The sequence below is a fragment of the Macrobrachium nipponense genome, chromosome 30 (genome assembly GCF_015104395.2).
Source record: "Macrobrachium nipponense isolate FS-2020 chromosome 30, ASM1510439v2, whole genome shotgun sequence".
Classification (NCBI taxonomy): Eukaryota; Metazoa; Arthropoda; class Malacostraca; order Decapoda; family Palaemonidae; genus Macrobrachium; species Macrobrachium nipponense.
This window is the reverse complement of record NC_087218.1, coordinates 36230698-36248197: the sequence shown is the minus strand read 5'-3', so window position 1 is coordinate 36248197 and position 17500 is coordinate 36230698. Positions and strand designations below refer to the sequence as shown.

At 38.9% G+C, this 17500-nt stretch overlaps 1 protein-coding gene across 1 annotated transcript in view; it reads right to left on the bottom strand.

The window, feature by feature from the left end:
- Window positions 1-926: 926 nt before the first annotated feature.
- LOC135202445 (rap1 GTPase-GDP dissociation stimulator 1-B-like) overlaps window positions 927-17500 on the bottom strand; it is a gene marked incomplete in the record, with an annotated part of 33992 nt that continues 17418 nt past the window's right edge. The window contains 1 exon segment of the mRNA XM_064231845.1: window positions 927-8926. Coding sequence (XP_064087915.1) covers window positions 8811-8926 — 116 coding nt within the window.

Below are 17500 nucleotides of genomic sequence, written 5' to 3'. Positions count from 1 at the left end.
GGATGATCAAAAGTTTTCATCACTGACAATTATAATTTAATGAACTGTTAAGAACTTAATCTTTATACATGCAAAAAATTAATATTATGACAAAACTTCCTCAATGTTTCCATAACTTGACATTGTCAGATTTAGTTTGGGCATACACTTGTTTGCTTCTTACCTTAGATTCTCTGCAAACAGCAACAGAGCCATGTGGGCTACTCATTGTTTTTGTTTGTTTGTATGGTGTTTTTACATTGCAGGGAACCAGTGGTTATTCAGCAACGGGACCAACGGCATAACGGACTTCCGAATCACGTCGAGAATGAACTTCTATCACCAGAAATACACATCTCTGACCCCTCATTGGAATGCCCGAGAATCGAACTCGCGGCCACCGAAGTGGCAGGCAATGACCATCCCAACCACATCACAATCCAATGTTTGGTTTGATATTTTTTACTTTATCATCAGTCATTATTTCACAGTTTGCCAATCACTGCAGATTAATCACAGACTGGAATAGGCCATAACTGTTGTAGCTTGGACTGCTTCAACAGGATCTTAATGACCCTGCAAACTATGAACACAAGTGGAGATATACAATGTTTCCCACTAAAATGCATAGTAAAGCATTATTCAGCATTTTGTTGAACCAAATTACTTCTCTTCTGTGATGTACCACACACATTAGTCTGTTTGTTTGTTTGCTTGTATGGTGCTTTTACGTTGCATGGAACCAGTGGTTATTCAGCAACGGGACCAACAGCATTACATGACTTCCGAACCATGTTGAGAGTGAACTCCTCAATGGAATGGACGAGAATTGAACCCGCGACCACCAAGGTGGGACGCTAATACCATACCAACCACGCTGCTGAGGCGCTCACACACATTAGTGGTAAAAGCACAACAGAAGGCTCCATAAAAAATATTAAAAAAAATTCAAAAAGAACAGCTTTATTATTCAAAAGACCAGATTACCAAATTGACAGTATAATTAGACATATACATTCAACATGGTACAATAAAACTGAATAATGTCATGGATAATCTTTTAATATATATATATAAAAAGTAAAGCTTTAGTCTGTTTAAACGAGCATTCAACGAATTTGTCAGTACGATAAACATAAAAGCACAAAGAAGCCTTGGAGAGATAAGCTGGTCCCTCAGTTGATAACTCAGTCTTTCATTGTAATCCCAGGTTTTTAAAAAATAATACCACTGTGAATCTTTTCCAGTGCCTATATCAACACCTCAAGCTCTGCTGCCTCATTTATAAGCTCCCAAACTGCAACAGTCATCGGTATCCATTCCTACTAACAAATCCAGAATGTGATTCCATTTTAGAAGCTCTACAACCATTTTAAGGAGTTCAAGTAGTGTGATTCGACTCAACTTAACTTTCATATCACTGAGGTTTACTGCCTTAGAAAATCTACCCTCTAAACATAAAGCATTTTGTGCAGGAGATGGATAAATTAACGTACTACTTGGTGGAAGAATACATGGCTAAGTGATCAATATGATCTATACATCTGTTGTTCCCTTCGTGATTTTAAACATTACAAAACCAGAATGACTAACTATAACAGGAAGTCGTAGAAGCTGTCACACAGACAAGAAAACTCTGTAAGAATAAATCCACACTACATAAGGATTCTACCAGAAAAACTTACAAACATTGAAATATTAAACTTTTGGTGGCAAAATTAAATAAAACTTTTAAAAATAGAAAAGGGAATATGAAAATTAAGTCTTATACAGTGACATTTTCTGTAAGCCACAAGATTAAAGATACTACAGTAATGTAAAATATATCAGCATTTGTTAATGACTGGTGGCAGTTCCAGCGAGACACGAAAGGTATTGTAATAATTTCCTTATACTTTACACTTTTAATTAAACCTTTTCCTAAATGGTGTTGGATGCTTCACAATTTTTCCTTCCCTACGCAGGATTTATTAACAAACAACTTCTTTTGAACACTCTCTACTTCATCACCTCCGGCACGTCTGTTCCCAAGTACCAAAAGTACGACAAAACAAACAAACGTGAATGGAAATGATAAACAAGCTGTTAAAAACTTAATGATGATGGCGAGTGCTTGTTCTGGATATTTAAGACTACCATATAGGAATCACAGCGCGGAGCAATCACCAAAAACAAACATTAATGGAATGTTCTGATATAAATGAATGCAAATATTAGCTTGAGGGATAATACACAAACAGAATCCAAAGTGAATACATATGAGCTAAAAATTGAGTTTTGCTCTTCCATTTTGCAATTCCTGGAAACAATTAAAATTTATTCTGAATGCCAGCTACATAAGTTATTCAACAATTTAAGACAATTACATAAAAGCATTTCAGTTTACCTAGAAAGCATTTAGTAATATGTGGAAATACAATACTACTGAGTTTTTAACTGTATTTTGACTGCACATACAAATTATAGCAATTGGGAAAAAAAAAAAAAAATAGGGCCATTTTAAAATATGACTGGTGAAACAAAAAAGAAAAAGTACATCATAAAGTAGCATATGTATATGGACATTCATTAATGTTGGAAATATACACACAACAATTTCTTCAAATAACATTTACCAGAAATATCAGATTTCTACCCTTCTGCTCTGCCAATTCATTTCATTTAACCCATAGATTGCACTTAGCCACTTATGACAATTCGCAGTGCATTGTGACTTGCAGCCTACACTGCACTGACCTCATGTGTTGCATTTTTCTTGCGTACCCAGTGGTGGAATTGCAAAGGACTATTTAGTTCTCCATGGGTTAAGAGTTAATGTTCACCTTGCCTTAGACAAAATAAATATAAGCTTATCTTCTACCTTTTTTTTTTTTACAATAATAGACTCTGACATCAATTCTTTTAAAAGCTATGTAAATGAAAAGATTTTCTTTTAATATAAACTTTGCAATGAACAACTCTACCCACAAATCGAGTACAGTACTATCTTAATTTACAAGAATGGTCTGAAATATAACAACTATTAAAAGGTGTAAGGCCCATTTTATGTTGTAGGTAATATTAATAACCATGGTAAAAACGAATACCATATTGAAGAAAACACTGCTATAAGCAAGAGAGTATCTTGTGTCACTGGTAGCTTTAGTAATGTACTTTCCATCAAACGATAAAATTAAAATATATCAAATTCAAAGAGATACACTGAATTGAATATTAATAAAATGGTGCTATCTTGTTGAGATTACAGTATCTGCAAGGGCTTATTTTCTTATTCAAGGAAAATTTGCAGAAGCTTCACTCAAGGTTGCTTGTGTTTCAAAGTCACAACTACCGTTATTTCACATTTGCCACCCTTTGCTTTCGCAGCTTGAAATTTAACAGATTTGTCGTCTTTAAATAATTTCTAACTATAATGCAAGACAAAAGATGAATTTCATTCCATATTAACGAACGCTCTAGAAAGCTTCAAATAAAGTAAGCAGCAACATAAAGCACCTGTTAGTTGCCAACTACTAACATTAATAACAGCTGTCCATCAGTTACATATAAGTGTAGGTCAACATACATTCACTGTTATGCAATGTTGAGTTTCAACGAATAAATGCATTGCTCATTTATGTTTGTTCTCACATCAGAGTAGTTTCATTAGTAATAAGAAAAATAGTAAATTTCTATACTCTCAACTTTGGTAAAACATTGCTCTAATGCCTAAATGAAAGACAAGTGCCTCTTTTATATAGATATAGATATATATATAAATACTTTGGTTCCAGTATAATCTGTCATCACTGAAAAAATGAGAGTTCCGTATCATGATATGTCAACGATCTTTCTCCTGATAACAAATTCCTTCTCCCTAGAAACTATTATCACATAACATCCTACAAGAGGATAAAAGCCTCTAACTTTTGCTCTTGTCTAAAAGGAATTGGATACAATCTTGCCTTTTTATGGCATTTGGTACATCATAAGGGGGTTTTCTAGATTAACTCTGGATGAGCAACAAGCTATAATGCACATTCTAAATCCAATAAGTCTACCCCCAGTGGAATCTCAAGTGTGGTGCACATCCTTAGACATCTAACACGTACAAGTACGGCTGCTAGTAAAACTTAACATACTTCATCATCATTTTCATTCTGTCTGACTTGGCTAACAATACAAAACTTTGGACAGCCTAAAATTAAAAGAAATACTTACAATACTTTACATTGTTAGAATGTAGCATGCTTATTTCAATATAAAGACATAAAAATACAAATAAAGTAACAAATCATTACAATACCAGCAATGGGTTCATAAACCCACAAAAACCAGCATTCTGCTGTATAAACATTTTTGCTAATGCACATACATCCAATTAAAATCTTACAAAATGATACATGCAAGAGCCAATCCACTTAAAATCTTACAACACTATGCAAGAGCCAATATCAAATTAAAGCATTACCTCCTCCAGTGAGGCTGGATGGAGGTTATCTTTTCACCAGTCTGTTACCAGGATGTCTGAAGTACAGATTTCGATGCTTCTATGTGAAAAGAATCATTGGGTTTCCTAATATTCAAATCCTGATGGATACCTTTATTGCAGAAACCATCTTCTCCATTACTGTTCATCTGGAGATTTGCTAGTCTTTAAAAGTGGAAGGATTGCTAGAGAATACAAATTTATTGTTGTGCAAAACCTGAATCTTATTTATTGATTTTTTATCAGAGAGGCTTGGCAAAAGTATGCCCATTACCATGCACTCTTGTTTAATCTAGGTACTGCATAATATTTCAGCTAATTTTTCTGGCTGTAAACAATTCGGCAATGCTGATGCAATTCTCAGGCACTGTATTTGAAAGGTTGGTGTTTAAATCTGCTGGAAATTATAAACCCCCAACTGCTCTGACCAGGTTGTTTACTGAAGCCAAACAGCTCCTCTAAAGTATTACAACTATCTAGTATTTTCATTATTTACACTCCAGTTGAATGCACCTCAGTCTTCATTATTCTGATAGGATTTCAAATACTGCAGAGAATTATAGAGATTCAAGTACAATGAAAAAAGGAATGTCTTTTACGAAAGTAGAATTATCTCATCAGAAACAAACAAAGCAAAGTCACAGAAGGAACAGAGTGATCAATCGTGCCAATATATCAGTGCTACCCAAAAGCAATCTACTACCAAGCTGAATCTATCCCAAAGACTTGTTAACTACGTAGAACAGCAACATACAATTATGCACTTTAATAAAATTAAAAATCACTTCTGGAAGATTGTCACTGGAAGAATATTGTGGCAATTACATAGAAAGAAACAATCTTTTAACTTAGTAAGTAATACCTTCAAGAGCCTCATAAATCATTTGAGGATAGTCACACATTTTCAAGACTGAATAACCTTCACTGGGATTTGAACAACAATAAAAAATCACTGTCAGAAGATACAACTAAAATGCCTTCTGCAGATATGCAAAACTAAATAACATTAGAGCAAATTAGTGGATAACATTTAAATGAACTGCAATATTATTTCAACAGCACACAATAATATACTACCTGAAGACAACTGGAAGGATGAAATGAACACAATTATCCAACCTGCTATGTCAGCACGAGAACAAAAGTTTAATACAAGAATAAAGAAAGGTAGCAGTTTCATCCCTGACTCTTAATAGCTACCACCTGCAAAAGACAAAAAGATGACTGAAAAAACTACCAATGTACTGTACTTTGTTTCAACCATGTGCAAATCATGATAAGTCTTAATAATTCAGATTTTGTTATTCTTTATTCAGTAACTGCCACATGCAGAAGCACTAAAAACATGCAAGAATATATCCAAATATTGCATTAAGCATGTGTTGGAAAAATAAAATTAAAGTAAGTACAGTAATAGGCTTACATGCATACCTAATCCTATAATATCTACTCAAGTGAAATCTTAAAAAGAAACTGGGTTTTAGGGAGATCCAGGCACTCACATACACCTACATCCTCCAATGCAAAAAAAATAAAAAATAATAATAATAAAAAAAATAAATAAATAAACTAGGAGATTATATGGTTTATACTTTATCAAAAGATATGTATAAAAATAGGGTAACAACCCAAGAAGAAACCACAGCTAACTTTAAATAAAATTATGAAGACTCAAATTCTAATACTTCTACCAAAGCCTACGTGACCCAGAAGGCTATTGTGAAAACTAATCTGAACCTACTTCAATTCTGTTGATAAAGTTAGGAAAAGACTTGTCAAGGCACCCGATACCTGTTAATAATTTTCAAAATCTTTCAGAATAAAATAATGACATAATCAGAAATGACATGACGGAGCCTCTTTAAAATAGAAATGGGCTAAGATGAAAGCATCATATGCATGCATACAGGTACAACAATAGCTTTCTTTAACAAAAATAATTTTTAAAGAAAAACAAAGACAATTCACTAAACAAATGGAACCTTTCATTACCAAAATATTAAGACAACCATTTATAAAAACCTTAATGCATGAATAACTAAGACAGTATATAAACCAACCTCAAACACACTGAGAAATTTATGCCCCAAAACAAAGAACAAATAAAAGGTACAGATTACTATTTTTAGCCTCCCTATGCCAAAACACAACAGAGTATGTTGTATAAGTATTAGTAAGAGGAATTACTTATAGGAAATATATCAGCATCATTATAATTAAAAGAATGCAAGGCATTATGCAAAGTAAAAGTTCTGAAGTTTACTTCCAATATGAGTCTCAAAAACTAACAAGTATTTCAATATGTCAAAATTTCTAATCTGACATTATATATTAATTTAAATTTACCAACTAATAACAATATCTTTATCAAAATCCAATACCCTTCTTATTGGCAAATGCAACTTCAGGCACAACTAATGACAGAGAAGTGTTCCTTAAATCCAATTAGTGTATCTAATGGATGACAAAAAATGTCAACAGCTACACCAAAAACCCTGTCTGTCCCAAGAGACAAGTTACATTAAATGCAAAAACAAACCTTAGACAACCAACTGTTTACTTGAGACTTGACTGAAAAGATCTGGAGAAACTGCTGAAATGTTACAAGACTGCCAAGGACGTCAGTCAAAATGCAATAAAGTACCACTTCCTTGAAGTCCATACCACACCAGCCCTAGGTCACAGGCACACATACATAAACTGAAGAAGCCTTAATCTTTCATCTGGATTTATGGAAAGAAAGAAAATCATTTTGAACCAAAACAACTCCTAAGGCTAAATTATCACAAGTGTCAGTGCTCATTCGATAAGCTTTGATTAAAACTGTATGATTTCTGAATACACAATCTCTAATTAAATCAAGAAACATCTGTGTGAATGTAACATAAAATACTTTGCATATAGATCTTTGCATATTAATCAAATATATACAGTACACTGTATTTGTCTTTTACACACTGTACATATACAAAATTGTATGCATACAATCATGAATATTTTGATTAAATTTAACACCTAAAATTTTTATAATTTTCACTAGGCCAATAACAACACACAGACGCTGACATAACATTATATCACAATTGAAAGAAACAGTAACAAGGTGTCACTGTCATAGGTAAGGAGGTACAAACCAGGATTTAGATCCTGTACGTGATTATTTGAACTACATCACTGCCAAGGGTCTATATATAAATATTTAATTTGCTATCTCAATATTCATTATCGATGTATTACTATGTAATCTATTGAAAACGTCGTAAGATTACTTGCATCGTTTATTAAGTACGTGATGTGGGCAAACGAATCCTTCCACCTCAATTCATGTGCTTCAGAAACTACAGTATACCAAGTAATCAGTGATGGGTATGTACAAGCAAAGTGTTTACAGTAATAAAAGTAAGAATACTTTCTTAGAAAATATATATATATCACTTATAGCAAAGGGGAACAACATATCAAATATGATCAGTGCACTCCAATGAATTTTACCTGCTACCTAACTTTTATCAATTACTATGGAATGCAACGGAAGCCAATAACAACTCCCCTAATCTACGGCTAGATTTGGCTTATTAGGTCCACAAACACCATTCTCATAAGAAGCTGTGTGAAAAATGGAAATGATAGAAACTATATATGTATAAAAAAAAAATTAAGCATTTGCTGAAGCCTTTCAACTGCTTTACATTGCCAAAAGCCAGAAGTAGAAAACATGCTCATGTGCAGGCTTAGGGAAATAAGCGACTGTGTGTATTTACAGACTCTCATTAAGCTTTGCATTTTAGCTTGTTAACTAGCATTTAACTTTCAATGGATATGCACAATTCCGATGTGTGAAATAAAACCAAAGGCCAATGAATAAACTTGGGTGACATTTACAACCTCAATATTATATTATATTTGGCTACTGTAGTCATTTTACGTTCCTGCTGTTATTATTGTTTATTAACTTCACTGATTTTATTGGTCACATATGAACTTCATGAAGAGGAAGGTACACAAGCCTGTTTAAGAAGAGGACTGGCCCATCCTGTGGAATAAGTCAGAAGCCACAGGGTGACTCAATCAAGTGGTACCACTCGCACAGTGGACTTCAGCTTGGTTCGTATGGCCCTTAGAGAGTGGTAGGTGGTCTGGGGGCTCTTTTCACATGTCATCTAAAACTGGTACTTTGAAGGTTGCAATGCTGTTCTTGAATTTTGATTACTCCAGGGCTTTCACTGCCTTTTCCAAGAACACATGACTACCACTCTCTTTACCCCCAACATAAAGAGCAAGGCACAAACTTTCACAGAGCTTCTGTCACATAGTCCTCTGCAGGAATGTCAAACCAACCAAAAAATGCTCCTCTTCACAACAACTACATCTTTTCCTTCAGAGCCGTAGCCAAGCTCTTTATTTGCTCATTCTCATGCTCTGAATACTTTGCCATGGCTTCCTTTAGTTGTTCTGTCTTCAGAAGTTCAAAAGTAGGTTCTGGAATGAAATGCTCCATGTTAAATGATATTCTCTAAGTAAAATAAAATAATCTAAGATAACTGACCGATTGATTACTTGACACAAAATCACCAGTCCTTCTTGGTCTGTTTAATGGAGAATGGATAAACTGTTGAAGTTTAATAATCTATTAGACAACAATACTGTAGAAATTCATTTAAACGGACCTGGAACCAATGGCCATAGGATTTAAAGGATAAAATTTGGCCAAGGGTAGTATAGCCTACGACAGCTGTTAAATTACAAAAGCATCTGTGTATAGGCTAGCTTTTGCAACAGGTATATCTTATGAAAAACTGATTATGTAAAGATGATGTTACAGTATTACAAATGCTGTTTTACATATTGTACCCTTAAAAATTCAAAATAAATGAAATAAAGCTGATTCTCTATCATGTTTTTCCTAAACACACTAACAATACCCTATTGTACACTAATTCTAAACTATTATTTACTACCAAATGATAATGAATTTTTAGTGAAAAATTAATATTATGCTACACTAAACTTTATTAATAGTACCATGGTTACACTACACTACCTACCATTACAATTTTGAAAGAGTAGAGAAAGATAGAGTTGCTGTGAGAGCTACCATAATTTGATGTTTACATTTTCAGGTGGCTGGCCTTGCATAGATGAAAGTTGATTTCATTGATATGGAATTATTCCTCAAATAGACTATTTATTATGAAGATATGCCAATAACATATAAGGTAAAAATAGTTATTACGTATTCATCACCAATAACAACAATACGATAATGTACGATAATTATCGTTCGTACAACTGAATTGTTCTAAACTTACCACCAATTTACCACCAAAATGATAATGAAGTTTTAATGAAAAGTTAAGTATATCTTAGTTTAACCAGACCATTGAGCTGATTAACAGCTCTCCTAGGGCTGGCCCAAAGGATTAGATATTTTTACGTGACTTGGAACCAATTGGTTACCTAGCAACAGGACCTACAGCTTATTGTGGGATCCGAACCACATAATGTTTACATATTGCCAGCTGGATTCGCGTAGATAAAAGTCTGTTTCATTGATATGGAGTTATTCCTCGAATAGGCTTTTTATTATGAAGATATACCAATAATATGATATTGTTATGATACAATAAAGTTTCATACATACTTACCTGGCAGATATATACATAGCTATCGACTCCGTCGTCCCCGACGAACAGAAATTCGAATTTCGCGGCACACGCTACAGGTAGGTCAGGTGATCTACCGGCCTGCCGCTGGGTGGCAGGACTAGGAACCATTCCCGTTTTTCTAATCAGATTCTCTCTTCCACCTGTCTCCTGCGGGGAGGCTGGGTGGGTCTTCAATCGTATATATCTGCCAGGTAAGTATGTATGAAAATGGAATTTTATTCTAAAATTAATATTAATAATACTTACCTGTATAATTTATCTAGCCCTAAATCCCCAAAAAACCGCACCAAAATTTACCACATTGGCAACCCTGTTACCTCCTATTCTGTCCGCCAGTTGGGCAACACTGTCGTTGACAGATACGAAAACCTTCCCTCAAATCAGTTGTGATAGGCAGATCGTGGGGTAGGATGGGTGGGACTAGATAAATTATACAGGTAAGTATTATTAATATTAATTTTAGAATAAAAATTCCATATTAATAAACATTACCTTAATATAATTTATCTAGCCCGATTAACCACATTGAAAAGGAGGAGGGAATCTGAATACAATTTCCCCTTCGGACAGAATAGGAGAAAAACAAACAAAGAAATATATATCATAGGCAGTCAAAACTCAACCCAAGGTCAAAGAGATCGATACTAACAACTCAAAGTCTCCTACATAATGCCACCAACTGCGGTAGCACAGGACAAGGAGTAAGTGCATAGTCAGTCCGTCTGTACTAAAGTCAGGTGACCGACCAGGTGACCAGTCAGACGAATTGCGGACAGCAAGGCTGCACCCTGAAGACTATCAAGCACTATTCTTTCCCTAAAGGATGAGTGTCTGGACTGTCTGGGCGATTCAAAGCTAAGCAAACCTTGGGGGTGTATCAACGCAACCCGAAGTCGCCAGCAACGAATCGGCTCATGAGCAACTCCTAACTCGAGCTTTCTGGTGCCAAGAGAAAGGAGCGCGGAGCAAAAAGGCGATTCAGTCCCGAAGGACGAATGCCTGACAGTCCAACCTGGTCTCATGTTACACGATCATCGGGGGTGTATCAACGCAACCGACTTCGTCAACAAGAAACTCAGGGCTACTAAATGTCGCCTGATCTCCACGAGTGTCTGACTCTGAGAAGACAGGTGAAGACAAAAAGTTAGATGGTGAGCGAGTCACCAGATGGACAGCAGACGATCCATCGACTAATTCCCTGTCCAGGACAGTGGAAGAAGCAGGAGCGTTCTAGGACAAGCGAACCAGTGGCTAGTCCTAGGTCAGCATCGACTTTGGGGAGAAGGCGTAGTCGCCAGTGCCGACAACCCAGTGGCTGGTAAAACCATTTTCACACTGAAAATGGAAGCAGCATGAGTTGCCAAGCAGTCAGTCCTTGTCATCAAAAACACCTAAATACCAAACTGCCTAATTCCCATTATAACTACGTCAAAAACTGCCATGGGTTATAATACAAAAACAAAAAATATATACAAAAAAAAAAATTAATGAATAATATACAGGTAGCAACCAAACGTAAAACAGGAAGACTACCTAATTCTCCTGTCTGACGACCTGTCCTGCCATCACCAACGGGCCCAAAGAACGAAGGTCGCCTAGAACTAGAGAAATATCCCTCAAGTAAAAAGAGGCAAAAACAGAATTAGAACGCCAAGTCGCCGCCTCAAGCACCTTGGCGACTGAGACGTTCTTCATAAAAGCTACTGATGTAGCAAACCTGCTCTAATACTGTGCTCTCGGCGTCTGGTCTTTCCCCAGCAGCCGAACCACCAGTTTTAACGATCAGATCTCTGAGAAAAAAGGATACACCATTCTTTGAAATAGGTCTCTTGACATTTCGGGGTGAAACAAACAGCATGACTGGGGCGACCTGAATGTCCTTCGTGCGGCGTAAATAACAATGAAGAGCGCCCTAACAGGGCAAAGAACTAATTACCTTCGATTTAAATTACCAACAAAGTCGACCAGCGACTTCAGTACGAAAGACCTGGGAATAGGATTATCAGACAATTCAGTCTTTGCGACAATTCAGGAAGGTATGACAAAATCATGTCTTGTCCAGATCTGGCAACCAGAAAAGAGAGTGCTTGCAGTTCACCCACCCTCTTGGCTGTAGCCAGTGAGACAAGGAAGTGTGTCTTAGAAGAGAGGTCCCTAAATTTGGCAGAATTCAGAGGCTCAAACGGAGGGAACCTTAAGGCTTGAAGGACTTTGTTAACGTCCCATGTCGGAGGCGAACACTGCGGCCTGGGTCGAGATAGGGAAAAAAGATCGAAGTAAATCTCTAATGACATAGATGAAGAGATCTCAGGAAGCCTGCCTTAAAAACATAGGAAAGCATAGACCTATAACCCTTAATGCACGAAGGTGACAGGGCCCTGTCATGATGTAAATGAACTAAAAACTCCGCTACTTTCGGTAAGGAAGGTCTAGAAATTGAATGTCCTTGAGACTTACACCAACGTCTTTGTTAAACCGACCATTTAGGTCCTTGATAATTTCCTCTTGGTGTGATTGTTCGCCCTGGCAATAGCCAACTTGTTCGCGCCACTCTGGAGGAGAACCCTTCGTGCTTGGAGAACCTCCATGACAGTCTCCAGGCATGAAGATGAAGCATGTGGAGCCTCTGATGGAACCGATGAAAATGGGGTTGTTTGAGAAGATCTGGTCTCTCTGGCAGGCGAATGGGGGGTTCCACCAGTGCTTCCAGAAGGTCGGGAAACCACTCCTTCTGTGGCCAGGAAGGGGCGATCAAGGTGAGATCCAGACGCTTGGTTGCCCTCACTTTGTTGAGGACTGACCTCACCAGAGAGAACGGAGGAAAAGCATAGGCTTGAAGTCCCTCCCAGTCCTGCAAAAGAGAGTCTGTCCCGGCACTCTGAGGAGTGGTAAGGGGCGAAGAATATCTGGCACCGAAAATTCAGTGGGTGGCAAACAGATCGACTGTGACAGGCCATTTCTTCCAGAGGCTGTCGAAGACTTCCTGGCAAAGTGTCCACTCCGACCCTTGAACTTCGTTCGGTCTCGGACAAGGCGTCTGCTAAGACGTTGTGATGGCCCAGGATAAACTGAGGGACCAACGTAATCCCCCTGTCTTCTGCCCAACCACAGGATTGATCGGGCTTCTTGAGTGAGAAGATCCGACTGTGTGCCGCCTTGGTTTCTCAAGTACGAGACTGCTGTGGTGTTGTCGACAAAGATCGCGACAACCGACTCCAACAGTTGTTCCTGAAATGAAAGCAAGGCTAGGTACACTGCCCTCAGTTCCCTCCAATTTATTGACATGCTCCATATCCTCCTCTAACCAAAGGCCCGAAGCGGCTTCGGAGCCCAGGTGTGCGCCCCAACCTTGATCCGAGGCGTCTGACCAAAACATTATTAGGTCCGGAGGAACCGAAAGAAGAGATGTCCCTGACTTGAGGCGGTTGAACTTGCATCCACAACGGAGATCCTTCCGACTATTGTGGAGAAGAGGCGACTATCGTGTCTCGGACACGAAATCCCATGACTGATGGCGAAGTGTCGACTGAAGGGACCTCATTCTGAGACGACCTCCGGGAACCAGTTGGATGAGGGATGACAAATGGCCCAGGAGAGACCTCCAAAGAGAAACTGGCTGCATTACGGAGGACAAAAATTCTTCGATCAGACTCAGAAGCTTGTCTATCCGTTTCTGAGCGGGAGAAGCCCTCAAAATCTGGGAATTCAAAACAATCCCCAGATAAGTCATGATCTTGGCAAGGGATTAGATTGGACTTGTCGAAGTTGACACGAATGCCCAACTCGACACAAAGAGACAGAACTATCTCCCTCGACCGGAGACATTTCTCTAGAGATTCGGCTGGACTAGCCAATCGTCCAGATACCGAAGCATCCTTACATTTAACTGATGCAGAATAGCTGAAAACAGGAGCCATCACCCGAGAAAAGACCTGTGGAGCAGTGGTGAGGCCGAAACAAAGGGTCTTGAACTGGAAAACTCCCGAGTCCGTGATAAACCGAAGGTAAAGTCTGCTTCTTGGATGGATGGGGATTTGCAGATAAGCATCCTGCAGATCGATGGAAAATCATCCAGTCCCCCCTCCTGACGGATGAAAGAACAGTCTGGACCGTCTCATCCTGACGTGGACTTTAGAATGAACTGTTCAAAACAGAAAGATCTATGATGGGGCGCCAGGGCACCCGAGGCCTTTAGAACTAAAACCAAACAATCCGAGTAGTTAAAAACCCAAACCCGGGAGAATAGGATCCTCGCCTCCTATAATGGCATCCTTCTCCAAGAGCCGTAAGCTCCTTCTCCAAGGCTTGACCCCTGATTGAGTGAGGGGGGAATAACTGCTGAACTCGAGAGGACGATTGGAAAGTGGAGGTCTGGAAACAAAAGGGGATCTCGTAACCTTCCTTCAGGACCTCCACCACCCAAGCATCCACGCTCTCCCCTGCCAAGCTGACCAATGGCGGGAGAGACAAGTTCCTACTGCGGTCTCCAGGCGAGGTGATGACTCCTACTTCCGAAAATTCTTACGCAGAGACAAGGAAGAAGAAGAAGAAGAGAAGAAGGTCCTCCTGGAGGTTGAGCTCTTTCTCTGCCCTTGGAGCCACGCCAAGAACCTCTCCCGCGTTTCAAAGGGTGAGCACCAGAGGATGAAGAAGAAGCACCAGCAACTGAGATGTACTCTGGAAAAAAGAGCCAGAAGGAGGTTGTTGGGCTGGAGCAGAAGGTACAGATCTGGTCCTAAAACTTACGCTTACTCCTTGAAGGAATGGGAGGAAGACCAGAGGAAAAAGCTCTTGATAAGGCCCAGTGAGCTTGGGAAGAGGCATCACCTTGATGTTCCTTCAAAACCTCAGAAAGCACAGAAATATCGAAAAGGAAAATCGCCAAAAGGAGAAGAGGACAACAGACGGGTTCTCTGAATCTCCGATACAGAGGAGGGTAACTGCGACAAATACAGGTTACGCCTTAGAGAAACAAGAAGGCCTGCATTGAAGCAGCAAGCTCGTTCTGATGTACAGAAGCGATTGAAATGGATGAGCAGAATTTCTCAAAAAAGAGGAGCATCAGGAGGAACAAACCCGGAGTCCTTGATATACATTAAAAGCCCTCGAGGACCCACATATTGAAGGATTGAGCTTCTTGTAAGGAGCTCATAACAGCCTCCATAGCAATAAAATCTTCAATGAGACAGAGACCGAAGCCTAGAAGGCAAGGGTTGACTTGAAAGTCGGACAAAATCAGGATTTGGCTTGGGGGGTCGAGAGAATGAAGAATCATCCGCCACCTGGTAAAACTCCTCTCCGGTGTCGTAGAAGAGAAGAGAGCTCCTCTTCCCTTCCCCGATCACCTTCGAAAGTTTAGCGGCAACGTCCGTCCTCACTCTCGCGAACCTCTGGGCAAAGGGAAAACGTAAAAATTCCCGTGACCGGGAAGGACCGTCAAGAAAAATCCCTTCTGTAATACACGAGGCGGAGGCTGCTTCTGCTCTTTAGGCCTCGCCTGAGGAAGAAAACTCAAAATTAAATCAAAAAAGTTTCTTGAATTTACATCATGACATCCATTCGAGGAAATAAACATCAATATCACACGAATCCGCGTCATCATCATCATCATCGTCAGATCCTAACTTAGAAACTTCCTCTGAAGTAAAATCCTGACGACTAGCTATCTTAGGTCTGACACTAATATCCCTCCCCCCTTCTCCTAAATAAGCGCCCTTTGGCACTGTTACGGGACTAACAGGGGACACGTTGGGTAAAAGATTCGTTAGGCACCTGCCCGGACCGGATCCCCCCTAGGCCTTCGCCACGACGGGGTTCACAAGCCAGGGTATCTGTCGCACCGTTACCATGGTGCTGTCGACAGGTACCTGACGAGGAGCTGAAAATGAATCTAAAAGTGTGTTAGACATTCTAGTAAAGGCTTCTTGAAAATTCTCTGACAGATTGTTAAACTTAGCAGAAATATCTCTATCTAGACTAAGCTGTAATTTCTTAAAATTCTGTTTCCAGGTAGTTTCCATTGCCAAAATCTTCGAATCTACATCAGAACTAACTTCACTAATTACCGGTTGTACAGGGGGCAAAGCATCAATTAATTCGGAATCGGAGTCGTACGATACCGAAACCGAAGAGCCAGAATCATGAGCGCCCAAGTCAAAGAATTCGTTAGATACAGTTTAGCAATCGATTTCTTTTTCTCCTTAACCGATCTTTTACGCTGCAAGATTGTTTGGCTTTCATATAAGCAGTCATATCCTCGTCAGACCAGGGCTTACATACGTCACAACGAGAAGTCAAGTCACAAACCTGTCCACGACAAGAAACTACAAATGTCATGGGGTTCATACTCCTGCTACTCATCCTTGTCCCACAAAAACCGGGCAGTTCCTGATGTTGCTGGCAGAAGGAAGCATCGTAATTTCTTGGTAATCCATTGTAGAATTGGACAGGTCAGTAGTCCGGGTCGCGCAAAAGTTCGTAATTTAAGATAAGAACCACAACATAAATCAAAGTTAATTCACTATTTCGTGATGTAATGCGTGAGTGGTAATTCATATAAAGTTTCATTTAACAAATAATGGAAAGCTTTAAAGGCACAAAAATGTTTAAGGAAATTTATAAAGAGCGGCCGTGATGTAAAACAACACGGGCGCTCGTTAACAACTGATTTGAGGGAAGGTTTTTCGTATCTGTCAACGACAGTGTTGCCAACTGGCGGACAGAATAGGAGGTAACAGGGTTGCCAATGTGGTAAATTTTGGTGCGGTTTTGGGGGATTTAGGGCTAGATAAATTATATTAAGGTAATGTTTATTAATCTTTATTGTATCATAACAATATCATTTTCATACATTCAACTTACCTGTCAGATATATACATAGCTGATTGACACCCTTTGGTGGAGGGCAAGAGACAGCTAACTCTGACTAGACAGGTAAACAACATGTGTTGTAGGTATTTATAGACCTTGGTTCCTCTGTGTTTTAGACGAAGGTCGACTTCCTAGCTATTGCATAGGAGTCTGCTTCGTCTCAAGAGCCTTAGCAAGATAGTGATCTGTGGCCAAGAGTTCTTGTGGGTCTACCGATGGGGTCTTATCCACTTACTCGGTCGAGCCTAATTGGCATTTGTCAATGGGTGCTAATCCGCTTATATGACAATATGCCTATGCCTATTGGCATAACTAAGGAGCGCAACACCGATCCGATCACCTGTTCCTAACATGAGGGTTCGCGCTAAAATTGAAAAAGAGTTTTCCCCCAAACTCCTTTCAAACCTCAAAAAAAAATCACTAAGTTAAAATAAATTTCAACTCATTATTAAAGGATCAGTGTCGGCTCCTTATCCCAGCAACGTATCCGCTGATACGTATAAACCAAGAGAGAAGG